This window comes from Hemiscyllium ocellatum, chromosome 1 (genome assembly GCF_020745735.1).
Source record: "Hemiscyllium ocellatum isolate sHemOce1 chromosome 1, sHemOce1.pat.X.cur, whole genome shotgun sequence".
Classification (NCBI taxonomy): domain Eukaryota; kingdom Metazoa; phylum Chordata; class Chondrichthyes; order Orectolobiformes; family Hemiscylliidae; genus Hemiscyllium; species Hemiscyllium ocellatum.
In genome coordinates, this window is record NC_083401.1 from 69301002 (window position 1) to 69319527 (window position 18526).

Here is an 18526-nt window from a genome sequence, read left to right on the forward strand (position 1 = left end):
GATCTCAACTCCACCATTTTCTGTTTACCTCCAAGAAACCTTGTCCATCAAAACGTGACTGCACTTTCAATGAATTTAAAAGGGCAAGATTCCACTACCATCTGGGGAAGGAAACTCGACACTCTAACAATTTCTTTCCATCTGTCATAAAAGGGAGACCTGATTTAATAGCAATCTACAGCACAAAAAAAAGCCCTTTGTCCTATTGCATCCATACCAGGCAAAAATAATCACCTAACTATTCTAAACTCATTTTCCGGCACTTGGCCCTTATATGCCTTTGCAGTTCTCCAGAATTTTCTATTTCGATTTCCAACATCTGCAGTATATTGATTTTATTTCAGACATGATTTTATTGAATGATGGAGCAGGCTTAAAGGATAGTATCTTGTTTCTATATTTTTTTCATGAAGCTTTTGTTTTGTTTGTACATAGGATGTAATATTCTTTTGATGTTGAGAGTTTCTGCCGCGATTACTCTTACAGGCAGAGTTCCAGATTCCCACTACTCGCCGGGTGAAAATGTTCTTCTTCACATTTCCTCTAAACCTTCTGCCCCTTACAATAAATCTGTGCACCACCCCCACCCCACCAAGTCATTGATCTGTCCATCAAGAGAAAAGGTTTCATGGGTGACATCCCCTTGTTTTAGTCAACTCCACAAATATTATCTGTAAATCTAATTAATCATGAAAATGTAACCTTAAAGGCTTAAAATGTTTAGTCTGTTGAGGCAGCAATGGTTTTCTAGAATGATGAAATGTTTTGCTTCACTGTGTTTCAGCCTGCCCTGCTGAAGCTCTTTGTCATCTCCTTACTCATTTATTTCAATGCACCTCGAGGCAGTCTCCTGTTTCACATACCCTATCATTCAACCAGATGATAGTCTGGGAATCCAAGTTTGTATTGTACAATGGCCAGTCGTGGAGTTTGAACCAAAAATATGGGCAATTAAAAGTCCAGTGGTGACCAAGAAACCATTGTCAATTGTTGTAAGAACCTATCGGGTTCATTAGTGTTCAAGAAAGCTTTGAAACCAGTCAGCTCTTGGCACTAAAATGTGAATGACAAATTGGCCCTGTCAGCACTCATTAAGGGGTCGTCCTCACTGATACCTAGTGTCTTGTGCCAAAATTGGGAGAACTTTTCACAGACTAGTCAAGAAACAGCCTCTCATAGTCACACTGACAGAATGTTATCTTACAGACTGAAACCTAGTAACCATCATCATCAGCCTGAGGTATGTCCTGTACCACTAGCAAGACCTACCCAGAAGAGGTGATGGCACACTGGTCTACAGTCAGGAAAGCTTTGCCATGTAAGTCCTCAACATGACTTCAGACCCCACAAGGTTTTGTGGCATTGTGTCAAGCATAGACATATAAACTTCCTGCCACCTACTGCCTACCCTCATATGATGAGTCAGTTACCGACTATGTTGAACACCACTTAAATGGAAGCACTAAGACTGGCAAGGTTGCAGAATGTGCTCTGGGTGGGAAATTTCAATGTCCATCATCAAGAGTGGCATAGCACTGATGCTCAAGCTGTTCCAATCTAAAGGACATAATTCTGAGATAGAGTCTGCAGCAAGTATTGAGTGAACCAACAAGAGAGAAAAGCAAACCTCACTTCAGTCTCCCCAATCTACCTGCTGAGGATGTACCTAATGATAATAGTATCAGGTTGGAGTGACCACCACAGACTTTGTGGGCATGAACTTCTATCTTCACATTGAGGCAACCCCCATCATGTTGTGTGGTACTACCCCTAAATCGGACAGACCTTGAACAGATCTAGCAACTCGCGATTGGGCATCTGTAGGCCATTAGCAGTAGCAGCAGCAGCCGAGTCCTACTCCCCGCAATCAGCAACCTCATGGCCTGGCAGATCCTTACTTTAGCTGAAAAATTGTTGCTGGAAAAGCGCAGCAGGTCAGGCAGCATCCAAGGAACAGGGGAATCAACGTTTCGGACATAGGCCCTTCTTCTTACTTTACCATTACTGTCAAACCAGGGGTCAGCCCTGGTACAGTGAAGTGGGTGGGAGGACCTAAAAATGAGATGTTGTCGCACCCCAAACCAAGCTGTTCCAAATCAGCTAAAACACTGACATTTACCTGATAATGTTGACTATTTCCAAGCACAAAAAGCATGAGAAATCCAATCCAGCCAATTACAGCCCCATCAATCTATTCTTAATCATCAGTAAAGTGTTATCAAACAACACTTTCTTAACAATAATATGTTCACTGATGTGCAATTTGAGTTCCGCCAAGGTCACTCAGCTGCTCATACAGCAGTAGTTCAAACTTGGACAAAAAAGATGAATTCCAGAGGGTGAGCTGAGATTGGCTGCCCTTGACTTCAAAGCTGCGTTTGACTGAGTCTGCAATCAAGGAGACCTCATAAAACAGGAGTCAGTGGGAATCAGGAGAAAAAAAACCATGGAGCAATCTTGAGGGGTTAAATCACCTTCACCTGTTCTTACCCTTATTAATTGATGACTTCATGGTGATCGTAAAAGTCACCTGTATATTGTGGAGCTGCAACAAAGGCATTAAATAGCAATGAAGCAATTTGAACTGTAAAAGCTACGAGCACACTTACAAATGACATGTTCAATTATCTCAATCAAAATTAAGAGATAGAGTTACAATGATTGCAGCAGAAGATTGATTATTCATGGATGAGACTTTGAGTAGCATTGCTGACAGCAATTATGGAAGGATGAGAGGTGAAACTCTGAATACAGAACGGAATTAACATTGTTAGCTAGCATTAGGAACAGCACAAAATGTTGGGTGGTCAGTAATTAGGTGGGGAAAGAACAAAATGGTTTGGAGGTCAGTTTCTGAGAGGGATGAATTCCTAGAGGGCATTGCAGTTTTGTTTTGGGGGGTGGAGGGGAGAAGATGGAATAGAACCTAGAGGGAGAAAAGGAAACATTGGCAGAGGTAATAGAAGGTGGAGGTGGGAGAATCACACATGGCTGGGAAGAATTATATAGCTTGGCCAGGCGAGTGTTTAGTTTGGATAAGATATTGAAAATATCCATGGATATGGAGGGAATGATTGATTGTAAATACAAGAGGTAAAAATTTAAACATCATAGGTGAATGGAAATAATCCTACAATATTTCAATGTCAGTGAGGCAAGTTAGGGAGCATTTCTGCCCTCACTTCTGCTTTCACCTTTTCATTTTACTCTGTAATTTTTTTTTCTTCCCTCACTCTCTAGTTCTGTCTCTTGTTGAACTCACTTTTTCTCACTCTCTCACTCCCTCACTCTCCTGTTGCTTTGTTGTCATTGCAGATGCTTGCCCCTCTCCTCCAAATGGGAAGCTTTGGTATCTAGATTCCATTCAGAAAGAAATACTGTGGTATATTTAGGGATGTATTGTTATAAGTATTGGAACTGACATAATATCTATCTTTAATAGCTGGATTCTGAGGCAAGTGACAGTCTAAAAGATCTACAAGTGAAACTTAATAATGTTCTTGATGATCTCAGCGATGTTTTTGGTGTTAGGTAGGTAATTTGTTTTTTACATTTATCTGTATTATAAAGGTTGACACGCCATCAAATTTCCAAAGTTAATTCAATAGTCCTAGGATCATAAAATCATTGGGAGATGGTATTCTTAAAACAATTGCATAACTAGATCTTGTGTATTTGTGGAGCTTGGATTTATATTCTGTTCAATTTGGACATAGCAAATGGTTTTTGCAACCCACATGTGCAAGGGGGTGATCAAGTTATCGTCTTTCTTTTGATCAGTATAATTCCTACTGAAAATGTGAACCACAAGTGAGGGCTGGTCCATATTGAGCTGTGACAGTCCCTTCAGCAGAATAACCCAGTATCACTGTGTAAACCTTTAGATGAGTTTTAGCAAGTTAATAGTTAAATGTCTTAAATTTCAATCCAGCAAGAAGTTGTTTGATTTCAATACAGGAAAGATGAACAATTCATTTAAAAAAAAGAAAGCAAATGAAGTGATATGATTTTAAATTTCAAAGTACGGGTATTTATTTTTTTCTGAATTTTCAATGTAACCTCTTCCAGTGTCAACAGAAAAATGGATTTCACTTTATTTGCCTTTTTTAACTGTATGTATATGTGGAGAAGTGCTTAAAAAGGACATTTTGTCACAGCCTTTCATCTTGCAATCACATGGTCAATTTGCAAGAAGTTAAAAATCACATGAAACCAGGCTATAGTCCAACAAGTTTAATTGGAGTCACTAGCTCTCAATGCCATGTTGTGTGATTTTTAACTTTATCTATTCCAGTCCAACACCAGCACCTCCAAATCATGAATTTCCAAGAAATACCAATGGAAATCAAAAGTCGAAGCTCGGGCGGGCTGTTCAGTCCATCGAGTCTGCTCTATTGTTCAGCATGATCATGGCCGATCTTCTGTCACAACGCCATACTCCCACTCTCTCCCCTCTTGTTACCTTAACCTCTAGACAGCAATTTTTAAATATGTTAAAGCATATTTCTTATGTATGTTCAGTGACTTGGTCTCCACTTGTTTCGATGGTAGAAGATTCCACAGGTCTGCTCTCCTGTAACTGAAGAAATTTCATGTCATCTCAGTCCAGATTGGCTTACTGTGTATCCTAAGACCACACTCCCATGTTTTGAACCCCATGCCAGGGGAAATAAATCACACCTCCATCCAGTCTGTCCAGCCCTGTCAGAATTTTACACTTCTCAATGAAATTCCCTCTCATTCTTCTAAACTCCAGTTAATACACGCCAAGGCAACCCAATCTCTTCTCGTGATGAATCTGCCATCCTAGAAATTACTCTGGTGTACATTTACTGAACTTCCTCCATGTCAAGTATATCTTTTCTGAGATAAGGAATCCAAACCTGCACACAGCACTGCCGGTATTGTTTCACCAAGGACCTGTAAAACTACAGTAAGATACTTTCATCAAATCCTTTTACAAGAAAGGCCAATTTACTCCATGCTGACGTAAATGCCTACTGCATGTGCATTGGCGAAATTGAGGACTATAGATGCTGTAGTTCAGAGCCTAGATTAGAATGGTGCTGGAAAAGCACAGCAGGTCAGGCAGCATCCGAGGAGCAGGAAAATCGATGTTTCGGGCAGGAACCCTATATAGGAAGGGCAGGAGCCCTTCATTCCTTATGAAAGGCTCCTGCCCTTCCTGATATAGGGTTCCTACCCGAAACATCGATTTTCCTGCTCCTTGGATACTGCTGACCTGCTGTGCTTTGCCAGCACCACTCTAATCTTGACTACTGCACATGCATGCTTACTTTCAGTGATCAGCATGGAAGGACACCCAGGTGTCTTTAGAAATCAATGTACCCTAATCGATCACCATTGAAACAATACCCTGCCTTTCGATTTTTCTTACCAAAATGTACAATTCATTTATCCACCTTATACTGCACCTGCCATGCATTTGCCCACTCACTCTACTTGTCTAAAATGCCTTGAAGGCTCTTTGCATCCTTCTCAGGTTAGTATTATCAGCAAGTATGAATATATTGGATATGATCCTCTGTACAAATCATTGGCATATGTTATAAATGGCTAAAGCCCAAAATCTTATTTCTGCGGTACCTTATTTAACCACCTTCCACTTCAACAAAGATCCGTTTACTCCTACTCTCTGTTTCTATTTTTTTAAAGTAAAGTTATATTTGCCACCCTCTAATCTGCTTTGACTATTCCACAAACGAAAGAATTTTGGAAGACAGCAGCCAAAATAGCAACAATTTCCATGTGCTCCTCTGGGGTGTAGATTTATCAGGCTCGGAGGATTTATCAGCTTTCTGTCCCCTTAATTTCTCCAGCATTACTGTTTTTTTCCACTGATACTAATCTCCATGGACGACCTCCTTTCCAGCAGATCCTTACTTATGTAACATTTCTTGAAGTTAATTGTGTCATATTCTATAAAACAGAACTAAAGTAATTGTTTAGTTGCTCTGCCGTTTCCTTCTTCTCCATTATCAATTTTACCATTTCAGATTGTAAGGAGCCTACGTTATCTTTTAAAAATTTTCTTCTTTTTACATACTTGTAGAAGCTCACACAATCTGCTTTATTTTTCCCTTCAAAATTAATCTCATACTGTACTTTTTCCCATGTTAATCATCCTGTTGATCCTTCTTTGCTGAATTCTAACTGTTCTCAGGCTTGCTGCTTTTTCTAGCAACTTTATAATATTCTCCTTTGGATCTAACACAATCCTTAATTTCTTTGGTTAGCTACGGTTCGGCCTGTTAGGTTTTTCTACCATAAGGCATGTGGACAGTTGCAATGCATGTAATTGTTCCTTAAACAATAGTCATTGACAATAGACAATAGGTGCAGGAGTAGGCCATTCTGCCCTTCGAGCCTGCACCACCATTCAATATGATCATGGCTGATCATCCTTAATTAGTATCCGCTTCCTGCCTTATCTCCATAACCCTTGATTCCACTATCCTTGAGAGCTCTATCCAACTCTTTCTTAAATGAATCCAGAGACTGGGCTTCCACTGCCCTCTGGGGCAAAGAATTCCACACAGCCACCACTCTCTGGGTGAAGAAGTTTCTCCTCATCTCTGCCCTAAATGGTCTACTCCGTATTTTTAAGCTGTGTCCTCTGGTTCAGCTCTCACCCATCAGTGGAAACATGTTTCCTACCTCCATAGTGTCCAATCCTTTAATAATCTTATGTCTCAATCATATCCCCTCTCAGTCTTCTAAACTCAAAGGTATATAAGCCCAGTTGCTCCAGTCTTTCAGTGTATGGTAATCCCACCATTCCAGGAATTGACCTCGTGATCCTACGCTGCACTCCCTCAATAGCCAGAATGTCTTTCCTCAAATTTGGAGACCAGAACTGCACACAGTACTCGAGGTGTGGTCTCACCAGGGCCCTGTACAGCTGCAGAAGAACCTCTTTGCTTCTATACTCAATCCCTCGTGTTATGAAGGCCAACATACTATTAGCCTTCTTCACTACCTGCTGTATCTGCATGCTTACCTTCATTGACTGGTGTACAAGAACACCCAGATCTCGCTGTACTGCCCCTTTACCTAAATTGATTCCATTGAGGTAGTAATCTGCCTTCCTGTTCTTGCCACCAAAGTGGATAACCATACATTTATCCACATTAAACTGCATCTGCCATGCATCTGACCACTCACCTAACTTATCCAGGTCACCCTGTAATCTCCTAACATCCTCCTCACATTTCACCCTGCCACCCAGCTTAGCAAATTTGCTAACAGCAAATTTGCTAATGTTATTACTAATACCACCGTCTATATCATTAACATATATTGTAAAAAGCTGCGGTCCCAGAACTAATCCCTGTGGTATCCCACTGGTCACTGCCTGCCATTCCGAAATGGAGCCATTTATCACTACTCTTTCTTTCCTATCAGCCAACCAACTTTCAATCCAAGGTAGTACTTTGCCCCCAATACCATGCGCCCTAATTTTGCTCACTAACCTCCTATATGGGACTTTATCACAAGCTTTCTGAAAATCCAGGTACACTACATCTACTGGATCTCCCTCGTCCATCTTCAGAGTTACATCCTCAAAAAATTCCAGAAGATGAGTCAAGCATGATTTCCCCTTCATAAATCCATGCTGATTCTGACCTATCCTGTTACTACTATCCAGATGTGTCGTAATTTCATCCTTTATAATAGACTCCAGCATCTTTCCCACCACTGAGGTCAGACTAACTGGTCTATAATTTCCTGCTTTCTCTCTCCCACCTTTCTTAAAAAAATGGTATAACATTAGCCACCCTCCAATCCACAGGAACTGATCCCGAATCTATCGAACTCTGGAAAATAATCAACGCATCCACAATTTCTCGAGCCTCCTCCTTCAGTACCCTGGGATGTAGACCATCAGGCCCTGGGGACTTGTCAACCTTCAGACCTAACAGCCTAACAGTCTCTCCAACACCAATTCCTGGCAAATATAAATTCCCTTCACTTCAGTTCCTTCAGCCACCGTTACCTCAGGGAGATTGCTTGTGTCTTCCTCAGTGAACACAGATCTGAAGTACCAATTCAATTCTTCTGCCATTTCTTTGTCCCCCGTAATATATTCCCCTGTTTCTGTCTTCAAGGGTCCAATTTTAGTCTTAACCATTTTTTTGGCTTTCACATACCTTAAAAAACTTTTACTATCCTCCTTTATATTATTGGCTAGTTTACCTTCGTACCTCATTTTTTCTCTGCATATTTCCTTCTTAGTAATCCTCTGTTGTTCTTTAAAAGCTTCCCAGTCCTCCGTTTTCCCACTTATCGTTGCTTTGCCATTGTCATACCTTTCAGTTATTCAAACTATCAAAGCCAGCTCATCGCTCAATCTTCAAAACTCCAGTGGAAACAAACCTAACCTGTACAACCTCTCCTCATAAGAGAATCTGTTTATTCCAGGTATTAATCTAGTAAACCTCCTCTGAATGGCCCTCAATATACTTAAATTCTTCCTTAAATAAGGAGATGAGGTATGGTCTCACCAATGATCTGTTCATCTGAAGGATAATATTCTTTCTTTTATGTTCAGTTCTTCTCATAATGAAAGATAACATTGCATTAGATTTCCTGGTTGCATACTTAGTTGCATGCTAACTTTCTGTGACTTATCCACTCAAACACCTAAATCCCTTCACACCTTACAATTCTGCTATTATTCGCCATTTAAATTATATTCTACTTTTTAATTCTTTTCACATTTCATTCATTTTTCAATGGGCCACCAGAGACCTGGGTTCAATTCCAGCCTTTGTGAAGTTTGGGCATTGTCCCCATGTCTACATGGGTTTTCACAACGTGCCCCAGTTTCATCCTACATTCCGAAGATGTGCAGGTTAGGTTGATTGGCCATGCTAAATTATCCTATGATGTCCAGGGGTGTGCAGGCTAGGTGGATTAACAATGGTAGATGCGGGATAATGGGGATAGGCTCTTTGGAGGGTTGGTGCAGACTTGATGGGCTGAACAGCGACTTTCTACACTGTAGGGATTCTGTAATTCAAAGCAAACTGTTCCACATTCATTCATATTGAAGTACGTTACAATGACTGATGAACATATGAAACAGGAGGAAAAATAGACCATTCTGCCCCTTGAGCCTAATCCTTCATTCTGTCAGATTATAGTTGATGTGTTTATGGTTCAAATTCCACATTCCCATCTATACCTGATAACAGACAGCTGACTGCTAACCTTTATCGAACCAGAAACATTGACTGACTCTGGTCAAGGCATTGCCCTGAGAATTGGACAAGAGAATGTAACCTCCTTTGTTGAGATGAAACATACACAGTATATCCATTTTTTTCTCTGTCAACCAGACAGCACTTTACTCCCATACAGTATAAATATTGTTTCCCTTCTCATTGCTGTTCTTGCAAACAGTCATGTAATGTATGAAATGGTTCCACAGAGACTGGTATCCCGCCACCAAGTCACCTTTTATTTGGAGAGTCCTTGACACTAATCCAGCTTCATTAGAGCCAACTCTGAGTGAATAGGATAGCTGACACTCCTGTTCTTATCCATCACCCAGGGCTCCCTTATTGGATCAAGTTGACAGCCCCAGTCAGGGAATTCATATTCTGTGAAGTCCACTTGATGTCACTTTGTTACAATCACTACAATGTACATCTTTTAAAAATTTCAACTGAGAGTTTTTTTTTAACATGGGGACATTTTCTTATTCTGAAATTGTGTTGATATTAACTTATTCAATTTGTAGTTTCCAGCCTCGCCTTGATGAGTGTGTAAAACAGATGGGAGATATCCTCAGCCAGGTCAAAGGGACTGGGAATGTGCCTGCTAATGCTCGTAATAGTGTGGCTCAGGATGCTGATAATGTGCTTGGACCATTAATGGACTTCTTGGATGGCAAGTGAGTCTTGAGACAGAAAAGCAAGTGAGTTGTAATAGAACGTGTGAGGCATTTTGGAGTAGCAACTACAAATTTCATTAAAAAGTGTACATTTCAAGTTTCTGGTTGTAGTTTTAACAACCAGTTATTGTAGAGATTATTTTCTACTCATGCTACTCCAATACTGGGCTATTAGTGGAAAATTAACTTGACAATAACAAAAGAAACCCCTGTGCCATCCCTAACAGTCCTGCCTTCCTGTTATTCAGTTGTCCTATTTTACCTCTTTCTTTATTTGCCGTGTGTTATATTACTAGATGCTATGCATTTCTTAAAATATAAACCGAGAAATTAGCTGACTGTTCCGTCCATGTTACCACAGTTGTTAATTTGGCAGGTGTGGAAACTCTTCCCTTTTGGAAGCTGATTAATGACAGTTTATAAATTCTTTACATAGAATTTTAAAAATAATTCATGACTTGCTCCTAATTTCTGAAGGTAATTGAATGAAGTTAAAATGATACTTATCCAAGATTATTCACTTTGTGCTTTCCAAAGATTATTATTTCATAGTCCAAAAAGGGTGAACACAATATCTTGTACATTTGTTACGCATAGAGTTTTTATAGAATGGAAACAGGCTCTTTAGTCCATCATGTCCTTGCCCGTCATCAAGCATCAATCTATTCTAATCCTAAATTCCAGCACTTCGCCTGTATCCTTCTATCTGATAACAGTTTTTCAGTGTCTTGAAGGTTCCTACCTCTACCACCTCTCTTCAGCACTAAATTGCAGATACCCACAGCCCTTTGTTTGAAAATAATAGTTTCCTTAAATCCCCTCTAAAGCTCCTGTTTCTCCCTTCAACTGTTCCTCCTAGTTATTGGCCGTCTACTATGTGGAAACATTTCTTCCTTTTGGGTGGAGGTTTGTTCGCTGAGCTGTAGGTTTGATATCCAGACGTTTCATTACCTGGCTAGGTAACATCACCAATGGTGACCTCCAAGTGAAGCAAAGCTGTTGTCTCCTGCTTTCTGTGATGTTTGTCCTGGATGGGGTTCCTGAGGTTTGTGGTGATGTCATTTCCTGTACATTTTCTGAGGGGTTAATAGATGGTATCTAGATCTGTGTTTGTTTATGGTATTGTGGTTGGTGTGCCAGACCTCTAGGAATTCTCTGGAATGTCTTTGCTTAGCCTGTCCCAGGATAGATGTGTAGTCCCAGTCGAAATGGTGGGTTTTTTTTCATCTGTGTGAAGGGCTACGAGGGAGACAGGGTCGTGTCTTTTTGTGGCTAACTGGTGTTCGTGTATCCTGGTGGCTAACTTTCTTCCTGTTTGTCCTACGTAGTGTTTGTGGCAGTCCTTGCATGGAATTTTGTAGATGACGTTGGTTTTGTCCAGGGGTTGTACTGGGTCTTTTAAGTTTGTTGGTTTTTGTTTGAGAGTGTTGGTAGTTTGTGTGCTACTCTGATTCCGAGGGGCCTTAGTAGTCTTTTGTCATCACAAAACGAAACAAGATAGAAATGGCATTTAACATCATCAACAACACCCTCACAGACATAAAGTTCACCCAGGAAGAAGAAACCGACAACAAACTCGCATTCCTGGACGTCTGAGTCGAAAGAAAGGAGAACAGAAAACTACAAACCTGCGTATACAGAAAACCAATAAAGACTGACCAAATACTTAACTACACTAGCAACCATCCCAACACACACAAACGAAGCTGTATCAGAATGCCGTTCCAATGAGCCACCACACACTGCAGCACAGATGAACTTTGGAAAACAAAGGAGAACTACCTATACAACGTATTCAAGAAGAATGAATACTCAAAAAATACAGTCCGCAGATTCCTCAGGAACAAACCATAACAAGCAGACCAAACACAGCCAGAAACCCTAACCACCTTACCATACATCAAAGAAGTCTCAGAAATGACAGCCAGACTACTAAGACCCCTCGGAATCCTAGTGGTACACACACCCACCAACACACTCAAACAAAAACTAACAAACTTAAAAGACCCAGTACAACCCGTGGATAAAACCAACGTCATCTACGAAATTCCATGCAAGGACTGCCACAAACACTACATAGGACAAACAGGAAGAAAGTTAGCCACCAGGATACACGAATACCAGCTAGCCACAAAAAGACATGACCCTCTCTCTCTCATAGCCCTACACAAGGATGAAAAAAAACATTATTTCAACTGGGACAACACACCTATCCTGGGACAGGCTAAGCAAAGACATGCCAGAGAATTCCTAGAGGCCTGGCACTCCAACCACAATGGCATAAACAAACACATAGATCTAGATGCCATCTGTCAACCCCTCAGAAAACATACAGGAAATGACATCAGCACAAACCCCAGAACCTCCATCCAGGAGAAAGATATAAATAAAAAGTAGGAGACAACAGCTTCGCTTCACTTGGAGGTCGCCACTGATGATGTTACCTAGCCAGGTAATGAAATGTCTGGATATCAAACCTACAGCTCAGCGAGCAAACCTACACCCTAAACCTCAATCTGAGCTACAAACCTTCACAAACCTTGCAAAAACATTTCTTCCTATTTGCCCCATCTATGCCTCTCAGAAATCTGTATACCTCAATCTGATTCTTCACCCTAATCTTCGCCTTCTCACCCTCAAAATACCTAGTTAGTCTCGATAGCTGAATTACTCCAGCGCAGTGAACATCCTGGTGAATCTCTTCAGTACATTCACCAGCGTCCCTTTCCTTGTTTCCTTGAAGAAATAAAATAAATTACTTAATTTTCCTTTGATAAAACCAAGAAATGGAAATATTTGACAATACATACTCTAGATTCAAATATCCTAAATATTCTGTCTGAATTAAACAACATTGCTGAGTAACAAAAAGTAGCCAACTGAAACGAGTTTATTTGCCTTTATTTAATTTGCAGCCTGACATTGTTTGCAAAAGTCTGTGAAAAGACAGTGTTGAAACGAGTTCTCAAGGAACTGTGGAAAATTGTGGTGAACACAATAGAAAGGACTATTGTGCTGCCTCCTCTCACTGATCAATCGGTAAGTAACCAAAATGGGTCTGATATTTTTACAAGGGGTTATAATGGTTTCAATTTGAAACTTCAGTGTTATGCATGTGTAAAACTATACAGAGTTACATATAGAGTGTTTGTGCTCCACTTGAGTCTCCTCCATCCTTCCTCACGGAAAGTAGTAGATAATTTTCTATTTCCTTCTCTTTCATATGCTTATTACAAACTCCCTTAAAAGATCTTTATACCATATACCTAACCTGTGCTGTGGTTTCAAGTTCCGCATTCCTAAATCTTGTATTCTATATTGCAAACAACTGTTGACTTGTTTTGTTTATGTACAGAATATGCACTGTGTTTAGGCAGTGTAGTCATGTTAGTGTTTTGGTCCCTTCGACAATTAAACAGCACCTCGGCATACTTGTAACAGAAAATGGATAGCTTAGGTTTCGAGCAGTTTAAATCAATACTATATTATATTATATGCTATTTGTGTGCCAACTCAATGAGCTTTGATGAGTCCAATTAATCTATTTTTCATAATTTTTGTTATTAAACAGAACATTCCTAAAGATTGCTAGCATAATTTTCAGTATGTTTTATAAATAATATTTTTGATAATTGTTTCTATTTTTTAAATAAGGGAGAAGTGCTCACTTTATTCAATTGTTTAATAACCATATTACCAATGGCTCTAGTTTTAACTGTGCATTGGTCTTGGTAGCCTGTATAATCGACCCATGTTAGATTCCTTGCATAAATAGATGTTTAGTGGAATACATGGGCAAAACATTTCTCTAATATATAATCTTTTCATGCTTTATATTTTGCTGACCATGCTTCATGTGACATCCCTGTTTGCAAATTTGCCTACCACCTTTGATGCTCTGGTCACCAATAAAATCATTATTTTCTTTTATCCTGGCCATTCCCCTCATTTGGCTGTCATCTCCACTGCTGTAATTCCAAAGCATGCAGACACAGCAGGATATGGTGAACAATAATGAATCACTAGTTTTTAGCCATTACTGCAAGATCTATTTGGAAAATGTAAAATGACACCAAAGCTGTTCATTAATCCAGGATCATTCTGCAATGCAAATATAACTCCAGCTTTTTTTCTCCACTGATGATTGTTTTGTAAAACCCCTCCACATTAACCTCCAATAATAAGGCTGATTACCTTAGAGAGTTATTATCACAAAATTGAAACAAGCAGTTTCTGTGGCAGCCCTTCCTTCCGATAATGCTTCAGGGAAAGGCTCCTCCCTGCCCTAGCCTTAATCACTCATCTTTCTCTAGATCTTCTTTCTCTTCTCATGCCCTCTTCAAGCTCATCTTGTCTGCGAGGCACATGTCTTACTCTCTTTGTAGTGATTCTAACAAGATCAGCTAGCTTGGGGCTTAGATCATATTTTGGGCTAGTGAATTCTTATGGAAAGTTTGTACATAACCTGGTGTCCATCCAGGCACCTTTGCATCAACTCCTAAAAAAAAAGTCAGCCTTGGAAATAGTTGCATCAACAAGTCCTAGCTTCAGTGGAGTCAAAAAGCAGCTATCAATCTCGAAGGCGTTGGCACATTATGATCCCAAGCGAGATCTGGTGCTAATATGTGATGCCTACCTTAATGCATCAGAGTGGTATGAGCTCATAGCTGGCCCAATGAAGAGGAACGCCTATTAGTGTATGCATCTTGGACTTCGACTAATGCAGTGCGTGAATATGCCCAGATAGAGAAATAAGGATTGGCAGTCCTATTTGGAGTCAGAAAGTTCCATCTATACCTTCGTGGCCAAAAATTTGTGATGATTACAGACCAGAAACCCCTACTTGGTCTACTTCAATAAGGCAATGCCACCATAGCTTTGGGCCACATTCAGCAGTGGTTTCTAATACTAAGTCCTTATAAATATAAGTTGAAACACCAGGAGGCCAAGTAGCAAATAAACCTTGAACCGTCTCCACTGGCTGATGCTGTACTCCATCAGGGTCATTCAGGGGTGTCCGAAATGAAGATGTTGGCGAGAATTTAGATCTGATAGTCAGGATTGGATGTGGGCATAGCCATATTGGTGGGACATAAAGTACAACCAGCAACTTCCTCCACATTCGTGGGAATGACTAGGAAAACCCTGGACTCTGTTTCACTTCAACAATGCCAGCTCTTTCATGGGCTCACTGTTTGTAGTCATTGTGGATGTCCACTGAAAGTGATTGAACGTTCATACAGTTCAATCATCAAACACAGGGCCAACATAGAACAGCTGTGAGCATCTTGTTCAGTACTTAGGTTCCCGGATGTGTTGGTCACAGACAACAGGCCATCATCTATCTGCAGGGAATTTTGAGTATTTTCTAAAGTTGAATTATGTTTGGCACATAAAGACAGCTCCATACCATCCATCATCCAATGGTCTGACTGAATGAGCAGTGCAAATTTTGAAAACCGGCTTGACGAAGTAGTCTGTAGCTTTACTTGATACTTGATACTAAACTGTCCCGGTTCCTATTAGATTAATGGACCACATTGTCATGCAACTGCAGAGATTGCTCTAGCAGAGTTGCTAATGAAGAGAAGACTCTGATCTTACCGGACCTGGGGGCAGAGGGTGAAACAGCATCAGGAACGCAAATTCTGGATACAAGACCTGTCTAAATGAGAGAGAGAGTTTACTTTAGGGGATGAAGTTTGGTGCCAAAACCATGGAATTGGCCCTGCATGGATAAGAGGCATAGTTGATATGAAGTCAGATCTCATGACGTATAAAGTTTGGGTAAGTGAGGCAGTTCTAAAGAAGTATGTGGACCATATGAAAGCTGCAAAACATACCCAGCCCCTCAGAATAGCCAGAAAGGCTGTCAGAACCCATGAGTTCTCCCCCTCCATCTTGCATGGAAGAAACCTCTGAATCTGTGATAGACATGGAGGATGTTGCAGCCGCGACGCCTTTGTTATCTTCAGATTTATAAAATCATGAGGGGCAGGGTTAGAGTAAATAGCAAAGGTATTTTTCCTCACGATAGCCAAGTCCAAAACTAGAGCGTGTAGGTTTAAGGTGAGAGGGGAAAGATTTAAAAGGGAACTAAGGGCAATTTTTCACACAGAAGGTGATGCATGTATGGAATGAGCTGCCGGAAGAAGTGTTGGAGGTGAGTATAATTATGAAATTTAAAGGCATCTGGATTAGTACTTGCATAGGAACAGATTAGAGGGCTATAGGCTAAATGCTGGCAAATGGGTCTAAATTATTTAAGCATATGTGGTTGGCTTGGACGGGTTGGACCAAAAGGTCTGTTTCTGTGCTGTAGACTCTACGACTCTAAGAGGATGAATTTCTTCTGAGGTAAGTAAGATCTGGCACATGCCATGTCTGAGGCTGAGATAGAGGAACCAGATGCAAACACGACCCATGAGATGCTCCAAGAAAAAGAACAGGCCTACGTCCCCATACCTAGAGGGGTGGGATGTAATGATTGTAACAAGGTCAGCCAGGTGGACCTAATAGAATATGAGTTCCCTGGTTGGAGCTGTTAACTTGGTCCAGTCAGGGAGTCCTGGCTGACAGACAGAAATAGGAGCATCAGAGGTTCTGTTCATTCCTGAGAGCTGGATATGAGAATAGTATACACATGTAAATAAAAGAGGTGTTGCTGACAGAGTACCGGCTTCTGTGACGTTTCATCACAGTTTCGATGATAGAAAAACTGTGTCATCTTTTTTTCAAGACATGGACTCCTGTAAGTGTTGGTCACAGATAATTGGCCATCATTTTTCAGCAGGAGTTTGAAGATTTCCTAAAGTTGAATGGATTCAACATGTAAAGATAGCTCCATACCACCCATTATTCATTGGCCTAGCAGGAAGGGCTATCCAAACTTTGAAATCTACCTTGAAGCCTCACTAGATTCCAAGCTGTCACAATTCTTATTTGACTATAGCACCAGCCCAATGCAACTACAGCTATAGCACCGACAGAGTTGTTAATGGATGGAAGACTCTGACCAGATTAAATCTGAACTTCCTAGACATGGTGGGGAGAGTGTGATGGCATCAGGATTGCCAATGCCAGACACAAGACTCCTCCAAGCAGGAGGGGCAGTTTGGTACAGGGGATGAAGTTTGAGTCACAGAAATGGCTGTGGTAAGAGGTATTGTCAACATGAGGTCAGAACCTGTGACGTATAAACTTCAGGTCAGTGCAATGGTCCTAAACAAGTATGGACCAAATGAAAGTAACAAATTCACAAACTGTGTGGGAGAAAACATGCTCTGCCCTTGATAAAGTTAGAAATGCTGCCAGAACCCATGGGTTCACCCTCTCTGTTTAATTCAGATAAATACGAGTTGCTGCATTTTGGGAAAGCAAATCTTAGCAGGACTTATACACTTAATGGTAAATCCTAGAGAATGTTCCTGAACAAAGAGACCTTGGAGTGCAGGTTCATAGCTCCTTGAAAGTGAAGTTGCAGGTAGAAAGGATAGTGAAGAAGGCGTTTGGTATGCTTTCTTTTATTGGTCAGAGTATTGAGTACAGGGGTTGGGAGATCATGCTGCGGCTGTACAGGACATTGGTTAGACCACTGTCTGAATGTTATGTGCAATTCTGGACTCCTTCCTATAGGAAAGATGTTGTGAAACTTGAAAAGGTCCAGAAAAACTTTACAAGGATGTTGCCAGGGTTGGAGAATTTGAGCTATAGGCAGAGACTGAACAGGTTGGGGCTGTTTTCCCTGGAGCGTCGGAGGCTGAGGGGTGACCTTATAGAGGTTTACAAAATTACGAGGGGCATGGATAGTGTAAATAGGCAAAGTCTTTTCCCTGGGGTCAGGGAATCTAGAACTAGAGGGCATAGGTTTAGCATGAGAGGGGAAAGATATAAAAGAGCTCCAACGGGCAACTTTTTCACGCAGAGGTTGGTACGTGTATGGAATGAGCTGCCAGAGAATGTGGTGGAGGCTGGTACAATTGCAACATTTAAGAGGCATTTGGATGGGTATATGAATAGGAAGAGTTTGGAGGGATATGGGCCGGGTGCTGGCAGGTGGGACTAGATTGGGTTGGGATGTCTGGTCAGCGAAGGGTCTGTTTCCAAGCTGTCCATCTCTATGACTCTTTTGAATCAGAGATGGACATGATGGATGTAGCTGCCTAGACACCTTTGCTGCCGGAAGAAGAGAATGAAATTCTACTGAGACACTCCTGGCACAAGAGGCGAGCCCCCATGCATTACCATTTTGGAGGCTGAGTCAGAAGTACTTGACCTGTTGCTAAATTGCCCCAGGAGGCTCTCCAAGAAAAACAACTAGACTATGTCCTCAGACTCAGATAGGAATGGATGTAGTGATTGTAATGAGGTCAGCCAGCTGGACCTCCTAAACAATGGGTGCCCTGGTAGAGGCAGTTAATCTGGTCCAATCAGCATGACTGACAGATTTCAACAAGTGTATCAGAAATTCTCTTTACTCTCGGGGGTGGCTCTGAAGCGGCAGTACTAAAGTCAGGGACTGTTCACGTGTAAATAAAGATGAGTTGGTGACAGGATACCAGGGTGTGTGGAGTTATTTCATCTAGACCCTATTTTCCTTAAACTGCT

General features: G+C 41.0%; 1 protein-coding gene across 3 annotated transcripts in view; it reads left to right on the forward strand.

Annotated features, from left to right (window-relative positions):
- Positions 1-18526, forward strand: part of LOC132809026 (protein unc-13 homolog B-like) — a 577546-nt gene that overhangs the window by 510421 nt on the left and 48599 nt on the right. For all 3 annotated transcript variants that reach the window (XM_060822442.1, XM_060822515.1, XM_060822523.1), the window contains 3 exons: positions 3443-3531; positions 9767-9919; positions 12835-12958. In XM_060822442.1, the coding sequence (XP_060678425.1) occupies positions 3443-3531; positions 9767-9919; positions 12835-12958 (366 nt within the window). The remainder of the gene's footprint in view (positions 1-3442; positions 3532-9766; positions 9920-12834; positions 12959-18526) is intronic.